The sequence below is a fragment of the Phoxinus phoxinus genome (genome assembly GCF_949152265.1).
Source record: "Phoxinus phoxinus genome assembly, chromosome: 12".
Taxonomy (NCBI): Eukaryota; Metazoa; Chordata; class Actinopteri; order Cypriniformes; family Leuciscidae; genus Phoxinus; species Phoxinus phoxinus.
This window is the reverse complement of record NC_136887.1, coordinates 32,443,214-32,461,590: the sequence shown is the minus strand read 5'-3', so window position 1 is coordinate 32,461,590 and position 18,377 is coordinate 32,443,214. Positions and strand designations below refer to the sequence as shown.

General features: G+C 37.8%; 2 protein-coding genes across 3 annotated transcripts in view; both read right to left on the bottom strand.

Moving 5' to 3' along the window:
* The window catches only part of LOC307007713 (uncharacterized protein), a 104,684-nt gene that overhangs the window by 49,752 nt on the left and 36,555 nt on the right, over nucleotides 1–18,377 (bottom strand). The gene's annotated exons all lie outside the window — the stretch shown is intronic.
* Nucleotides 591–16,904, bottom strand: etf1a (eukaryotic translation termination factor 1a). Its single transcript, XM_079630514.1, has 11 exons — nucleotides 16,540–16,904; nucleotides 16,089–16,182; nucleotides 11,824–11,999; nucleotides 9,678–9,817; nucleotides 9,460–9,598; nucleotides 6,755–6,945; nucleotides 6,368–6,497; nucleotides 4,983–5,156; nucleotides 4,023–4,087; nucleotides 1,292–1,439; nucleotides 591–1,169 (listed from the first exon to the last, which is right to left on the bottom strand). The coding sequence occupies exons 2-11, from the start codon at nucleotides 16,172–16,174 to the stop codon at nucleotides 1,087–1,089; spliced, it is 1,332 nt and encodes a 443-aa protein (XP_079486640.1). The 5' UTR covers nucleotides 16,175–16,182; nucleotides 16,540–16,904; the 3' UTR covers nucleotides 591–1,086.

Sequence of the window (18,377 nt, the reverse complement as noted above, 5' to 3'; positions counted from 1 at the left end):
CAAGACCCACAGCCTGATCACTGGATTTACAGAAATCATTTAGAATTCAAAAGAATCATACAGAATTTGAAAGGCAGTTAAACAATTTAATCTATAAAATCTCAATTTAATCTGTGAAAAAATATGCATAAAAAGTATTGTTTCTATGTTTTTTTTTCTTAACACTATAGTATAATATCAGATGTATTTATTCAATACATTTTTATTATTTATTCCTTGAAATAAAATTATTTATTTTAATAATAAATAAAAAGTTCCCCCCACTAGGAAACTCACTTCTCTTCTATACTATTTAACTAGTGCCAGGCCCATGTGTTGGTATTACAATCGGCCCTCAGCCACCATTCATATAAATAAAGGCATCAACATGGCTATTTTAACCCATACTGGTCAACTGCCAATAGTTATTATTGTATCTCTTAGCTGATGTAATAATAATAATAATGAGAAACATCTTTGCAATAGTGTTCTTAAAGTCCGGGACAGAAAAATAATTAAAATTATTCCATTAATCATAAACCGTAATAATCTAGAAGCACAAGGTGAGATTTCAGAGAATAATTGCATACACAGAGCACAGGACACACAGAGAAGTTTCAGCATTTTCAAATTTATTTTGTTTCTCCCCCATTCCTTACATAAACCCATGTAAAAAATACCACACTGTCATAAAATACAGCAGCAGCAATTGCCAATAAAAAAAACTCAAAAGAAGAGAACTAGTGGTGGATTTAGGGTGGACAAAGATGGGGGGGGGAGAACAGAAAACAGAGGATAAAAAGAAAAAGAAACATTTCAAAATGAGTCCAAACAGTCTGAAAGATATTTTTACGAATTTAATTCAAATGGGAAGAGAATAAACAAAATGAGTCCTGTCCAATCAGAATGTTCTAAGGCGGGGCTTCATGAATTATTCATGAAAGGCTCTGTCGTTCACTTGATTGACAGACGACACACTTCTCTTCTGAAACTGTCTGGTTTTTTTTTTTAGTATTGAGTGCACAGGTTCTCGGCAAGAAAGAGACGTTTTTCTTTCTATAATTCCTCAAATCTGCACTTATTTCACTCTAACTTGGTCTCGACTACCTAGTAGTCATCCAAGTCAAAAATCTCATCTTCTTCTCCCTGGTAATCCAACCCCTGGAAATCCACTCGGTACCGCAAAATACCTGAGAGAGCAACACACATTGTTAAAAAAACAAACAAACAACAAGAATATGATTCTATATGAACACATGACATGATGAATATCATGACCAAAAACCAGAAATAAATCCAGATTTAGTGTCACCTCCGATTCCTCCGAAACCCTTGACGAACTGCGACCCCTCTTGACTTTTATCAGTCACGATCTCCAGAGTGGCTCCAAACTTCTTATAGCTGTTGGCGAACCACTCCAGCAGCGGCATGACCTCGATGAGCTCGTGCTCCTGACCCGTCTGAATCACACAAACACAAATCAAACATGATCAGTGGCTCAGGAAACACTACACCCGTCCATCCACTGTTAGAAATGACCAGGGCCGGCAACTGTGTGACTGTGATAGGTCCCGATCACACTAGAAGTGTTTTTTCCCTATGGCAGTGAGCGCGTGTTGTGAATGCGCCTCGCGTTTTTACAAAAAAAAAAAAAAAAAAAAAACAGCGCCTGATGTCATCGCGTTTTTTTTTTCACTGCCCAATCGGATGAATGGAGAGGCGGGCCTTCCGTTGTAGTGATGAAAGCTACAGATGCTTTGAACGCCCGGAGAGTGCGATGATGGAGGATAAACTTGTGGTGCTCTCGCGGGTTACCAGGAGCTAACGACTTCACGGACCGTAACGATCACAATGTTAACAGAAAGTAAATAAAAAGCTGATGTTTACTTGAGTGACAGGACAGCTGTTTTGGTGGTTGCCTAGCAACATAAAAAAATGCAGCGCACTGCTTGTTCTGTGTGATCGGTTTCGAACCTGAAAAACGCGCTTTGTGTGATCGGGGCCTTAGGGTGGTTAATCATGACCTTTGAGACACAGACACAGAGAGAGAGACACAGACACAGAGAGAGAGACACACACACGCACACACACACAGAGAGAGACAGACAGAGACACACACACAGAGAGAGAGAGAGAGACAGATAAACACACACACACACACAGAGAGAGACAGAGACACACACACACACACACACACACACACACACACACACACACACACAGAGAGAGACAGACAGACACACACACACACACACAGAGAGAGACAGACAGACACACACACACACACACACACTTTCACTTCCGATAACGATGCCGCAGCTTTGGCTATTTGCCGATACTGATATCAATCCGATATTTTTATTTTATTCTTGAACTAATATTAATAATAAAAAATATGGAAGCACTTTGCTCAATTAGCCACCTAAAAACATCTCACTCAAATGAAGAACAAATACTTCTCCAGTATATGGTCCACAACAGTTGATTATGAAAGACTGCCACACTTTATTCAAACACGACAAAAAAAAAAAAAAAAATATATATATATATATATATATACACAGGTACTTCAGTACTTAAAGCTATCAACAGGTTTAAAGTTAAAACAATTTAAACATCAGCATTGTAAACAAATTTAATAAAAAAAAAAAAAAAAAAAAACTATCCCTCACAGTGCAGCTATGTGCAAATCACAGTAGTAATAACAAAAAGGCACTGAAAGACATAAATATGTATAACAATCCAAATAAACAACATAACATTGACAAGCGGTTCTGATTAATTAGGTTCGGGAGAAAAGATAGCCCCGCCCACACTGACAATTGATTGGTTGGGTCCTTACATGCGCTTCGTGAGGCACACACGCACACTAGCACACACACGCAAGGTCTCTCGCTCTCTCTGCCGTGCTCGCGCTACACATGCGCGCTCTCGCCGCTATCAATATGCAGGAGAGTCCCAGAACTTCCGGGAGACTTGGGATGTCTGAAATACTTCCACACCGCTGACATGGCTATTCTGTAAAGCCCCATTCACACAGCACTTTGAACCCGGCAAATTGCCGGAACGCCTTCTGTGTGAACGCAAACACGACCCGGGTTTAATGCCGGGATCGATGCCGGGTTGGGGACCTAGTAACATTGCCGTGTTCAGACCCGGAACGCGCGCTGTGTGAACAAAAGCCAGGACAAATGCCGTAAGGGGTGTGTCGTAGTGATGATGCACGAGCCTTCGCAATGACGTAGTTATCCACACACTCATAAACACCCAGTTGCATGAGCCGTGTACAAAGAACTGTAGCTTTTAGCATCCGATAGCGTCTCCGTGCTTTACGTCTCGCGGCTTCATTTTCTTTCATACTCTCCGCCAATTTAACTTCCAGCGTATTCCGTATCGAATTAACACGTTGAAAAGAACTCAAAATCGAAAATAAAATTGTGATTTGACCACGAAACATGTTGTACATAAACAACAAAGTTTGAACAGCAACATCTAATGCCTGATCAGCTGCCATGTTGTTCAAAGCAATGCAAACACTTCCGCTTTTCGACGCGTACCTTATACGTCACGCGTCTATCCGGGACATACCCGGGTTGTGTGTGAACGCGCTCTCTGATTCCGGCAAATCACTGGCAGTGTGAATGAACCATTTTCAAACGAACCCGGGTCAAATCCCGGGTCACTTTATCCGTGTATTTTCCGGAATCTCTGTGTGAAAGGGGCTTAAGTTAGCTAACTCTCATACGACTATAATTGGCTACTACTGTTATCACGTGACAGGCTGCGCCGCTTAACTGGATGTCGCAGGGAAATGCTAATATTCAAGCATTTAGGCGATGGTTTAAGCTAGATTTTCCCATGGTTTGTGTTGGATAGGTATCAGATCATATTTTTTTCTCCCCTCCGATCTAGCGTTCTGGGCCAGTATCGGCACGATACCGATGAAGTGGATCGGGACATCCCAAACACACACAGACACACACACACAGAGAGAGAGAGAGAGAGAGAGAGAGAGAGAGAGAGAGAGAGAGAGAGACACACACCTCTTTGTCTATGAAGTGGGACTTGTCCTTCTCTTGTTCAGGGGTCAAATAAATGACTTTCTCATCTGAAAAACACAACAGTGAGGAGACATTACAGAAAACACTTCCGCTCGACACAATCTGTTGAAGCAACAACCAATAAAAACAAACACTGAATGAAAGTTGAACTCGTGTTTACACCGAACACACTTCAACAGAGTTATACGGGACAAGAGGAAACCGTGCATATAGTTCTTTACAATAAGGTCTGATTAGGTAACATTAGTTAACGCATTAACTAACAATGAGCAATACATTCGTTACAGTATTTATTCATCTTTGTCAACATTATACACAATATACTTGCTCATTAGTTTGTGTAAATCATATTAATGGAATCATTCTAATAATGTATTGGTAAATATTGAAATTAACATTACCTAAGATTAATTAATGCTTTAGAAGTATTTTTAATTATTATTTCATGATCAATTGTATAGTTAACTAATATTAACAAAAAATAAAATAAAAAATATTATGGTAAAAAAATAAAATAAAAGTTAGTAAACTTTATGCATAAAACTGAAATAAAAATGTAAAAAATATATATAAACATTAAAATATATATATATATATATATATATATATATATATATATATATATATATATATATATATATACTGTATATATAAAAAATAAGATTATTTTATTAATTAAAAACTATAACAGCATCTCATACATATTAAAATAGTGATATAGTCACACATAACTGTTACATCATCACTGGATGACTGGACTGACCAATCAGATAACAGGAACGAATGTGTCCATATTATAATTCCTGAAGTGATTGAATTAAAGCTGGTTTGAACTGCTCTACAAGTGCTGACTGACAGGAACATGAAAGAATCTGAGACTGTGTGTTTGTAATAAACGTGCGTGTAAGATTCTCGACCAATCCCATGTGTGTGTTCATGTACCGTTCTCCGAGTCGGTGACCTCTGCGCCATGCAATTTCAGGACGTATCTCATAGTCTCCAAATTTTCATAGACAATGAGAATTTCAACGGCTCCCATTTCTAGCGCCTTCAGTGTGTCCTCCACGCCGAAACAATACTTCCCAGTGTCCTGACTGATCTCGTCGAAGTATCGCCCTGAGACAGACAGACAACGCCACATCAATGCTTGCAGACACACTTAGGGTGACAAACCTGTGAAACATTTCCTTTAGTTTTTCATAAGTTTATCCTACATTGTCTTTTAAAATGTCTAAAGAAAACAGGGAAGTAGAAGAGCCGGATTTTCCAGAGAGAAATTAGAAGATCTGGTGTACATCATATGAAGAATCAGGGTTCTTACTAGTAAAACTTTTTTGTAAAAAAAAATTAGATGAAAAGCATAATACTTCAATATTAGATGAAAAACTAGATTAAATGTTTTGTTTTTTTAATGAGAAATGTTGTCTTCGTAACTAACTGAAATAATAAAAACTACAACTGAAAAAATTAAAAAATTAATCTTGCATCTTAGATTTGTTTTTAAACAAAACAGGCATAAAAAATACTGAAGAAATGCTTTATTCAAAACGTTATAACGTATAATTGGACTTGGCTTATGTACTAATATATCAATACATACGAATTAGAGGTCAATCAATATAGGATTTTGCTGATACGATGACAATATGTTTAAAGAAAGGCTGAAATTAGTCAAATCTGTGTTATGAATAATTCATAATGTTCTTAGTCTGTCCTTACTGTGACGGGCAGCCCAGAAAGAAGCTAGTTTACATTTAATTAATCTCCAACTTGTTTATTGTGTAACAAAACATGCCAATAATAACCAGAAGGGGGGGGGGGGGGGGGGGATTGGGGGGAAGCATAATGCAGAACTTTTTCCAACTTGTTTATTGTGTAACAAAACATGCCAATAATAACCAGAAGGGGGGGGGGGGGGGGGGGGTGATTGGGGGGAAGCATAATGCAGAACTTTTAATTATAAACAAGCCTGAAATACCCAAGGACTCTTATTTTGAAATGACACACTTGCATTTAACAAATTCAATCGTCGCCTTTTTAGGTTTAATTTTCACATTAGGCTGTATCACGATTCCCAAATTTGAGGCCTTTTGAAAGGATCATTTAGACTTTTATTACTCCATTTAAAACATTTAAGACTTTTTAATGGCCTTAAATTTGATCAAACTAAATGTAAAACTTTTTAAAGACCCACGGATGTTCGCACATGTAAAACTACTGTTGCTTGGATTTCAGAATGATTTCTGAATGCAGAACTGGACTGTGGTCTTGTTACAGACTTTATTAATCAGATACAGGATTGCATCTTTGTGCGAATCGATATTTACCTATCAACTTTTTCTCCTGAATGAATTTGACGTTGGACAGGACTTCAGCGGAGAGCTCAATGGCCTGATTGAAGCCGTTTTCTCCTCCGTAAGAGATGTCGACCAGCTTCAACACTTTCGCTTGCAACCTCTGCAACCAATCACAGACATTAGAGACAGCCAAACACAAAAAACCTGACATTTGTTCAGATCCAGTGATAAACTATGTACAAAACAGCATACTACTCTTATTTATTCTGCAATAATGCAATTTCGATTCACATACTATGTTTTAAGTATGCAGTATACTATTGAAAAATAAAATAAAGCCATAATAAGAGTTTCTACATGGACTTTTAATCAACAAATCAGAGTCAACATCAGGCAACCAACACACTTTCTCCTTACCGGGTCGAACATGTCCGATTGGCTGAGCTCTGTTTTAAAGTCAGCGGATCCGGCCAGAACCATTCCGGCCACGTTGACTTTATCGTTGGACACGAAGAGCTGCACGGCCGTCTCTGCCACTTTCCTCACGTAATTGTGTCTCTTCTCCATCCTTAGCCGAGCGAAACGCAGCGCGGACTGACCTCCTCTTCCTGAGACACAGAGGAATATACAGGTTTATATATGCACCATTTAAAGGGATAGTTCAGCCATTAAAGTCATTCATTAATCACTCATGTTTTTCCAAACCTGTAATTCATCTTCAGAACAAAAATATTTTTTTTTTTAATGAAATCTGAGAGAATTCTGTTTTTCTGTGAGAGACTGTCAAAACTTTCATAAAGAGATGGTCAAATAAAATCATATGAATTGAGCAGTTTAATTAAAGGGACACTTCACCCATTTGCATTAAGCTTTGTATAGTTAGAAACCCAGTCATATTTTTGAATGGTCGTGCATTATTCCCTCATTTTCCCCTGAGACGGGAGAAATACGGTTTCAGTTCCTGCTTATAATGATGTAAAAATTGTCATTTTGCGTCATTCTAAGCAGGAAGTCAAATATCTTTGTAGAGGGGTTGAGACTACGAACACCCGTTCCTCATTATTCCAGGGGGAGGGACTCACTCACGCTACAGACCTATGACAGATCAGTGCAGACTTCACTTGCAGAAACTAAAAGCAATATCCACCATCTTGTTTGCAAGCTAAGCTAACAGGCGCTGTTGAGGCAGATGTGAAGTTATGACAGTGGCGGAAGGTACTCAACGTGATATGGAAGAAGAAGATTTTGAAAGTCTGATGCTTGACTCAGATGTGCGTGGATACTTTTACGAGCCGCAATATAGCGAAGAGTTTTCTTTGACGAAATTTCGGATTCAGACGAGGACAAGGACGGTTGTGCTGTGAATCATCCTAGTTTCGCACCGCATATGAACAGCGGCGAGTGGGAGTGACTAGCGGGGCTGTGCAATGTGGTGCATTGTGGGAGTTGTTGTCTTTCATACAAATGCACACTAAAGTTACTTTCTGTGTTTCCTCGGTCCAGAAGGTACCAAATTCAACATTTTTGTTACATTTCGACTACCGTACATATATGACCCACTTTCAATAAATAGTAGGGCTGTAACGATATACGATATTAAACCGAAATCGCGACACTCAGATCCACGAACCTGTGTCGCGGTGTGAGAAGGCAGATCGCGTTCGACACACCCCTTCCCAGACTTATCTTTCTCGTCCAGAATAGATCCTAGGGCTGTGACGGGGTCTTTTACATATTAGGTATGGGAATTTCAAGCAAAAATAATATTCGAAGATCGCTGGGTATCATTTGATTATTATTCAAAAATCGCACCTCTCCCCCACACGCGCGCGCGAGCACACACACACACACACACACACACACACACAAGCAAACACCAGAGCAAGTGAGCAAACTGCACGCGGTGTTTGCTTGTGTGTGTGTGTGTGTGTGTGTGTGTGTGTGTGTGTGTGTGTGGCACCGACGAACTGGAGCTCACCTCATAAACGAATCGAAACTTATATAGAAAGCTTGAAATACTTTTACTTGATTTAACGTTAATTCAAAACATAAAGAAATGGCTGCTTATGCTAATTCGTAGGAAGTGTGCATTTCTCTATATAGGCGCGTTCACTTTGTGGCAAGCGTTATTCCTGCGCTTGAGATGCGGGTCATGCGGAATAGGCAATATATTATTTGTGGTTTACAGCACAGACAGTAAGCCTCGGTTACCTCAGAAGAATTTTTAACATCGAATGCTCGAATCGTCTCCACAATGCAGTATAGTTCTGTTTGTTTTTCAAAAGTATTTTGTTACAAGAAAACAGAGTTATAGCTTTAGCTATTTATTTATTTGGCTTTTAAAATCCCCCCTCCTCGCAAGAATCGCGGTTTGTATCGAATCGTGGGTCAGAAATCGGGATACGAACCGAATCGTGGGTTTGCTGTATCGTTACAGCCCTAATAAATAGTAATGTTCCCACGGGTGAAATGCCCCTTTAAAGTCTTCTGAGGAGATACAATAACTTTATATAATGAACTAATTTAATTTAGGCTTTTGTTCACAAATAAACATTGAGCAGCAACAATGTTTACAACATTCAAATTTGGTCACCGAATCTCAAGCAAAAGAACCAATGAGGATCATTCTTGTGCCACACAACATGTACATTAATATGTTTTAAATATAATTTTGATTACTGTAGGGTAATATATGTAGCAGGGCATTCAGTTACTTTTGAAAGGACAAAAATAAGGTGTCATTAGACTTTAACTTTGCTAGCTATACAAAAAATCTAGCATTTCCTCACATTTACACTGATTTTAGTGACAGTCGATTTGCACGGACCACTGGCCGATGACAGTTATCCCCCCCTCTGCCACACCACACCCACCCACGCCCATTTAAGTTGCATTTTTCAAAAAGATTGTGAGCTAGACTTGAGCTGAAAGAGGACCCTTTAAAATGTTTATGAACTCGTAGTCACGGTTCTCGAAACAAGAACGGATCATGAAACAATCTTTAAGAAACTTAATGGCTAAACCCAAAGAGCATTAAAATCATCTTTTATAATGGTGAATCTTCCCTATATTGTGAACATAGTCCTAGAAAACATCAAGGTTAAGTGTCTAGGCATGATTACCGTGTTTTTTAGGAAGGTCCACAGTAAACTTGTGCAGCACGTCTCTGGTGTTTCCCTGTAGAGTGCCGAACAGAGCTCCACTACCATCAATGACTATGAACCCAAACTTACTGTCATCCGACAATAGCGCCGTCAGAGCCTAGAGAAAGACAGACGATTATACAGCATCTCGAACACAACGAGCTTTACGAAGCGCTTGATTTGGATTGGGCTTTTACCTCCGTGTGGAACTTGTTGTCACAGAGGTACAGGGAGGTGTTGATGGGTTTGAACGGCTCAAAGTCGATGTTCACTTTCTTCTCTTTGCCTTCATCCGTCACTATGGTGCCGCAGTAAACCACCAGACCATTATGGGGCACTGCAGGAGACAAGAGACGCCAAACACACCGAAAGCATCAATACCGGATGAAGAGGTCATGTGTGTATGTTGTCTGACATTGGCTGGACTCTGGCTGTGGTTGGTGAACAAAATGTGAGCAAAAATGGCATTCGCAACCCATTTTATTTCTGTACTGACACACATTTCTGGGTGAACCAGAATTTTCAATTAGATAAAAAAAACATGAATTGATTGTATTTTTCTTAAATCTATCATTACTTGCCATTCTGTCTGACATTAAACTACACTGTTAACTATTGGAAATTGATTTTTTTCCCTAAACACCGGAACCGCAAATACAGTTTTCATTTGGCTGAAAATCGAAAACTAAAAATATATTTTATAATCAACTCTAAACAAAAACTGAATTGTATATGAATATTTTAATTGTACGTAAGGAAGTTTTTATATCAACTTCTTAATTATATAATTATGTTACTACTTCGTTTTAAACAGTGGCTGTAATAAACACTTGTTTTAATGACAAATTTTTCAAGCAATTGACTGGTTAAGTAAAAATAGTGCATATATTAAGCAAAATGCTCCTCTCTAGGATTAGTTTTTCGGCCTGTTTAATTTCTGGCTGAATATTTTCGGTCAACAAAATTTCAGTGCATCACAAACTGGCAAGATTTCATAAAGGCAACATGAACCGTAACAGAAAATAATGCTTGAATTGCCTATTGATTAATGTTCATTTCCCATCTACAGTATGTGCCCTAAAACAAGCTACATTTTAATAAATATCACTAAAGCCTAACTAACAATCAAATACTTCAGATCTTAGCCTAGAATCAGAGGAATCTTTAAGGATTTACTAAATTTGTCTCAGACGGCCAAATCGTACTGTGTGAACCCGGCTACTTTTTGCTTAGGAATGACATTAGAGGCTTTGCCAGCTGGAAGCGTGTTAATGGTTAAAAGGTTTGTTTTTATCATAAGATGGGATATAAAGTCAACTTGACCCTTCAAATTGAAAATAATTTGTATAATGCACATTCATGATCTTATTGTGCACAGATGAACTGCATGAATGTGCATTATAAAAATTATTTTCAATTTGAAGGGTCAAGTTGACTTTATGTCCCATCTTATGATAAAAACAAACCTTTTAACCATTAACACACTTCCAGCTGGCAGAGCCTCTAACAAAACTGCACCAATTTCCCATCATAATTATGTCAAGTATGCACTTAGCACTATTTTTCTGAGAAAGCACAATGTTAGGGTTTGATACACAAATTGAATCTATCAAACTTGTTCTCATATGACCACTTAATCTTCTTTTTTTTGGTAACACAATTGTATATATAAATGCAAAATTTCAGGTCAGAAAACACTTTTCTATGTTTTGCTTACTGAAGTACAGCATTACTTTGGGACTATCTCTGACTCGTGTCACAAGAAGGCTTTAAAAACAATTGAAATATGCAAGTCATTGAATCTTTTCCTTTGATATGCACTCTTTTCTGATTAGTTATATACCCGTCTTGTGTCTTTTTCTTTCTTTTGTTTATTTGTTCTACACTGTGACTGTTTCCTTCTTTGTTTATATAATGTTCTCAATTAAAATAAAAAATAAAAAAATAAAAAAATTCTCTCAGCGATATGCGAGCAGTCAGAACAACACAGGCTTTTGTCTCAAATGTCCTCTTTAAAAAATTAGGTGTTTGACTGATTAAAAAGAACACACTTTCTCTCTCTCACACACACACACACGCTATCTTTGTGGGGACTCTCCATAGACGTAATGGTTTTTATACTGTCCAAACAGTATATTCTGTCTCTTTACACTAAACCTACCCATCACACAAAACTTTCTGCATTTTTACATTTAAAAATATATATATAATAATAATAATTCTGTATGATTTATAAGCTTGTGTATCCACAGTTGGACACGAGTCCCCATGAGTCTCTGTGCATCCAGGTGATGGTCAAGTCCCCACCGGGATAGATGTACAAACACACACATACACACACACCTTTATTGTAGAGTTTGAGTCTCTGCTGGACTGAGGTAATGGCTCCCAACACTGACAGTCGGTTCACTCGACTCTTGATGTTTGACGCTGTCCCGAACTCATCCGCCAACATCTTGGACACCCTGGAGATCTGATCTTTAGGAGGAATGATGAGCGAGATCATGCTGGTCCCATTACTGACAGAGAGAAACACAAACGGCCATGTTATTCAGCTCTAAACCACCATCAAACTGACATATTACGGTCAATTCAATCATTTTCAGAGAGAAATATCTTAATTTCAAGATCTAGTGAGCAGTCGTGACCTGAGAAGCAGCATTTTAACCTGTTTAACACCCCCTTTTTAAAACACAAATGGTTGTAGTTCATGAATGCTTTGGAATACAGACCTAAAGTCTCTTAACTCAGCAGGTTATTGCAGAAGTGAAAGCCGCTTCAAATAATGAAAGTGTAAAAAGTTATAGAAGTTTAATTTAACTGTACAGCAATGTACTTAACACAACATTTATTTTATACCAAATCTGTATTTCACAAAATATTTTGCTAGAAAAATTGAGCCAAGTTGTGTTCCAATTTTGAAATTGATATCACAAAATGTAAGCCTGCTAGGTGTGGTTTAAAGTTGTTTCAATGGAAACACTGTCCAATTTCAAAAAAAAAAAATTTCATAGCTGCCTAATTTATGATGATTACTAAAATGTGATGGGGAAAAAAAAGCCCGCCAGCAGGACACAGAGTTACGGGCTACGGCAGCATCTTAACTGAAAATTAATACTATGCATTAAAGGGATAGTTCACCCAAATTTTTTAATTCTGTCAGTTATTACTGTGCGCAAAAAAAAAAAAAACACTTTATTCAACTCTTGATTTTCTTCTGTGTGAACCTCTGAGTGAGATCACGTAGTGTAACAGTGCAGCGCTTCTGGGTTGTACGTCAGAACGGAGGCTCACTATTGGCCGACGCTGGTCATGTGTGTGATACTGGCCAATAGTGAGCCTACTGAACACTACATGAACTCACTCAGAGACACACACAGAAGAACATCAAGAGTTGAAAAAAGTTGTTATTTCTGTTTGTTTTTTGCGCACAAAAGTATTTGCGTCACTTGATAAACTTAAGATTGAGCCGCTGTAGTCACTCGGACTATTTTAACGATGTCTTTAATAACTTTCTGGGCCGGCAAGTTTCAATTACAATAGAAGCATATGAAGGAGTGAGACAGCTCTCAGATTTAATAAAAAAAATCTTCATTTGTTTTCAGAAGATGGACGAAAGTCTTACGGGGAGGGAGAGTAATTACTGACAGAGTTTACATTTTTGGGTGAACTAACCCTTTAAATTGCATTAACGCAAAAGAGACTCTTAATTTGAATATTTCAGAGAGTCTCCACCCTCTGACCTGAGGCCAGTAATAAACTCTTATATTAATTACAAGTGACAGATTGAATTGGATGAATGCTACAGAAATAAGTTATATGAAATAAATCCTGACTGCATTTTAGAGTTTTTCTCTTGCATTAATCTTTTAATTAATCTTAAGTTTTTTGTTAACTGTATGACTTTTGTTATTCACTTTGCTCTCATGAAAACAGTTTGACATTATAAATAACATAACCGCACATATCACACTGAAATATCGTTTTTTTAATCATTACATTTCTGTATTAAGTGTAACATTTGCAGTTTGTTTGCTATCTTGGATGGATTTTTCCATCACGATGCATTCTGGGATTGCCTTCTCTACATGTTATGGATCAGCTTTTGTGAGTCAAAGAGTGTCAGAGAGACACAAAGAGGTCAAAAGGCCTCAGTATTGTGTCAGCTGACAAAAGTGGCATTTCTAGAGTTCTCTTACGCAAACACACACACACACACACACACACACCGCTGCTAAAACAGAGACTGACTTCAAACACTCAGTTTATACAGTCCACACTGAGATCTGAGTTGGAATCAGGGTCAAAACACAGAGAGAGCAGAACACAGTTCAGTTTATTTACACACACACACACACACACACACACACACACACACACACACGTGGCATGAAGGTCAGCGGCACTCACGCATGGGAAACAAAGTTTCAGGTTCTGATGTGGGATTCGACAATGCATTTGTGCATGAGAGCATGAATTACTACCATCCACACACACACACACACACAATTTACCCTTGAATGAAGGTCTGTATTGTTGTGAAGCTCAACTACCTGTCATAATGAAAGCATGAGTGCCAAACGTTCATGCCGATGACGCATTTACACGCTCTGTAGCACATGTAGTGGTTCTTCAAATAGACCAATGTACACAAGCTTCAGCCTTGATTCAAATCTCACAGATGTATTACCTCCATCCTAACACACGACATGTGAACGAAGTGTAGAAAACAAGCATTTCCTTCCTCTCAAACTCCATTTTAAATCCAGCACAAGCTGATCATGAACAATAACAGTCGTGTCCTTGAATAAGTCTCCTATCTGAACTTATAATGAGTGCACTGTTTAATAATTATGGTTATTAGGAGGTCCTAACTAAACACACCTGTTTGAAACTCACTGAGATTCAACACTTAAACGCACACACAGATCGTATCAGGCAGTCTCAAGAGAGCTGCCCGGACCTGCGGCTCGAGGAACTAGTCATTAGCGGTTTTTACTACGGCGGGAATCAACAATACTATTCTTTATACTTAAATGTTAGGGATCAGGAAGAAACCCAATTGAACTATCTCTGTTGTGTGTGTGTGTGTGTGTGTGTGTGTGTGTACCTACTTAGCTATATTTTGGGGACAAATTTGTACCCAGAAATTACCAAAACTTGACAAAATCTCCAAAAACCTCCCTTTAGGGACGTCCTCATTTCTCATAAATCTGGTATAAAAATAAATGTAACTGCAGAAAGTTGTGTGTGATGGAAAGTTTTAGGGGTCGGGTTAGTGTAACGGGAGAGAATGTACGGTTTGTACAGTATAAAAACCATTACATCTATGGAATGTCCCCATTTAGATAGAAATAAGTAAATGTGTGTGTGTGTGTGTGTTGTTGTTCTGCAGCAACATTTGTGCTTCAGACATGAATGACATATACATACATATAGCAGTACCAGTCAAAATTTTGGAAACATTACTATTTTTCATGTTTTGAAAGTAGTCTCTTATGCTCATTAAGCCTGCATTTGATGACAAAGTAAATAAAAAATAGTAATATTGTGAAATAGTATTAATAATGTTCTTATTTTAATATACTTTAAAATATAATTTATTGCCGTGATGCAAAACTGAATTTTCAGCATCATTACTCGTGCATGATTCTTCAGAAATCATTCTAATATGATGATTTGATATTTAATTATTATAAATGCTGCTGAACAGTTGTGCGGCTTAATATTGTTTTGGAACCTGTGATACTTTTTCTAGATTCTATGATGAATAAATAGTTTTGTTTTTTTTAAAGAACAGCATTCATTCAAAATATAAATCTTTTCTAACAATATAAATCTTCACTATAATTTTTTTTTAGCAATTTAACACGTCCTTGCTGAATAAAAGTATTAATTTCTTTTTTTTTTAAAGGAAAGAACAAACTACTGACCCCAAACTTTTAAACAGTAGTGTATATTGTTACAGAAGATTTCTATTTTAAATAAATGCTGTTCTTTTTTTAACTTTTTATTCATCAAAGATATGAAAACGCATATATATAAAATCCACTTAACATACACACACACATACATACACACACATACATAACATATATACTTACTTTCGTATATATACGAACTTTCCATTCGTATGTGTATGTGTGTAACGTTATGTATATGTTAAGTGGATTTTATATATACCGGTATGCGATTTCATATCTTTGATGACATATATGAATATACACACATACATACATACATACATACAGTAGTCAACATTTGAAGTGGATCAAAACAAGTAAATCAAAGTTGTCCTAAGACAAGAACGGGTATTGTTCAAAATTCACGTACGTTAACGTTATAACTTTGACGAAAGGTTTTGATCCACTTCAAATGTTGACTCCTGTAACGTTATATATATCACGTGGATTATATATTATATGCATTCATATGGTGGCAGGTAATGAATGATCCCTTGTGGTGGTTTGAATCTACAGCTTTTCAGTTGCCAGTCCAGATGTAAACCACCGAACTAACACACATTTAAAGAAAACTTTACGACACATAATTATCTTGTTTATCTCCAAAACACGGTCAAACACACACTTCTACACGAACTCGCTCACCCTCTCGCCGCTTGCAGACTCTTGATGAGTTTCTTGATCTTCCAGATCTCAACATTTCTGTCCGCCGCGTTCGGATCATCTGCCATCTTCAGTCCTGCAACAGCGGAAAGAAACTCCCGTTAAAACCGGGACTGACCCGTGTGTGCGAGTGAGTGTGCGCGCGCGCGTGCGTCTGTGTGTCCTGCCCGGATGAGTGCGTCCACACGAGCGCCTGATGATCGGTGATTTCGACACCCTCCAAGGACGCTCCAACAAAAACTACAACAAAGTACCATGCTATTACTCTGATTTCCGAACGTGTAACACGGCCTGAGGTGTTATCCTATTGTTTGAAGTACATTTGAGTACTATATAAACACGGTAACCGTCGAAGTACACCCTCAAAGTACTCAATATCGTATTTAAACACCCATATAAACCTCTATGTTCGATATATGATCATTAAAAATACCTGACTCTCTCCCTCCGGTTTTACTCGGTCGGTCGGTCTGTCTGTTCCACACGCGTCACGCCGCCGCCGGTTCCTGCGGATACACGTGGGAGGAGGAGCTTCAGTGGTTCACTTCCTGGTTACCTGCATAGAGACCACTGGGCCCCAAATGATTCTTAATGCGACATACTATTTTATTTCTGCAGGGGGCGCTCGGTGGCCCAGAGAGCAAATCCCCCATTGAGCCACATTCAAATATTAGATGTTTTGTGTGAACAGGACGGTAAAATAATTATTTTATGAAAAAAATAATATCGATTCTTGCAGTATATATATAATATTTAGGTAGAGATAATATCTGGGCCGCTCTAAACCCCGCCCACTTTGGTTTTACTTTCCATTCTAGCCTCTTATTCTATTTCTACGGTAGAAACAGCGTTTCTTCGTTTTGATTGGCTAAGAGTTGTGGTGACGAGTCGGGTCCTCCACTAGGACCCCAAGCGATCCCATTGGCTCAAACTACTTTTATTAGGACTCTCTTTAGCGCCTGTTTACAACTACTACAAAATCGTGTTATGATAAATGCTGTTTGAATAATGCTCATTAATGACAGTATTAGTTAGCCTGTGTACTAGCATAGCATACACATAATTTGTAATTACATTAAAGATGATTGTGAATACATGTAATTATGTTTAATAACATATAACATGTATGAGAAGGGGTGGATTGGAAATGTAGTTGGGTGTTTTTTATGCTATTTAAAATACATTATAGGATTAAATAGCATGATACATAGCCACGTTATTCTACTCTAACGTATATAAAACATGCTATGAATCAAGTGTTCAATAATAATAAAGAATTTATAATAATATTATAATAACATAATAATTAGATCCTTGGTCTAATTCTATCTTTTCTTGTAATCATTTGTTTTGTGTTTGGCAATATTGTGTGCAGTAGCACGTCCCTACCTTTTTTTTTTTTTTTTTTTTTTTCTAGTCATTTTAATTACATAGCTTATTTGTTTCACTAAAATCGTAAAGTAGGCTATTACATGCAACTACCCAGAAAGATAGTGAAATACGTGTATATAAATGTAATAACTTATTTTCAATTTGCTTGTTTTACTCGTAGGCCATTGAAGGGGCTCTTCATGCAGACTGTAACTTTCATGAGTGACCACCAGAGGGAGACATTGTCTCTCACAATGATATCTCTCTCTCTCTCTCACTCACACACACACACACACACACACACACACACACACACACACAGAGAGAGAGAGAGAGAGAGAGAGAGAGAGAGAGAGAGAGAGAGAGAGAGAGAGAGAGAGAGAGAGAGAGAGAGACAGACAGACACACACACACACACACAAAAGTATATGAACAGTAGTATATATTAAATATATATAGCCAAACCTATGGAGAGTCCAATTCATGGCAGACTTTCTTGTGTGTTGTTGTTTTTTTAATGAAATGTTTCGGGTTAAGTGTTAGTGTTTTTTTGTTGTTGTTTTTTGCCTTTTGATTGTCGTCCACATTGCATATTGTGTCTGTTGTCACGGTTCAATCATAACTCACAAATAAACTTTTTTCATATTGCCTTGTAAAAACACCTTTGATCATATACGCCATAAAATCGCAAAGCATTCTGTATAGTCACCATTCACACTCCAATTTAAAGTAGCTACATGTGTGTTTATATTCAGTGTTTTTGCTAGTAGGTTTACACACACACACACTCTCAAGTCCCTGTTTTGCTTTTAGGCCAATAAAACCCCAGCTGAAGCGGTCCGTGATAACAGTGATTCGGGGCCGATCATCTCAGCGCTGCTCATCACACCCGCTGGTGCT

Bases quoted from the DNA above. Each gene is read 5' to 3' on its own strand.
- etf1a (XM_079630514.1), bottom strand. From the start codon at position 16,174: ATGGCAGATGATCCGAACGCGGCGGACAGAAATGTTGAGATCTGGAAG. The intron at 9,818-11,823 runs GTGTGTGTGTAT...TGTCTCCTGCAG, and splicing joins ACTCAAACTCTACAATAAAG to TGCCCCATAATGGTCTGGTG. The intron at 1,440-4,022 runs GTGTGTGTCTCT...TGTGTGATTCAG, and splicing joins CCCACTTCATAGACAAAGAG to ACGGGTCAGGAGCACGAGCT.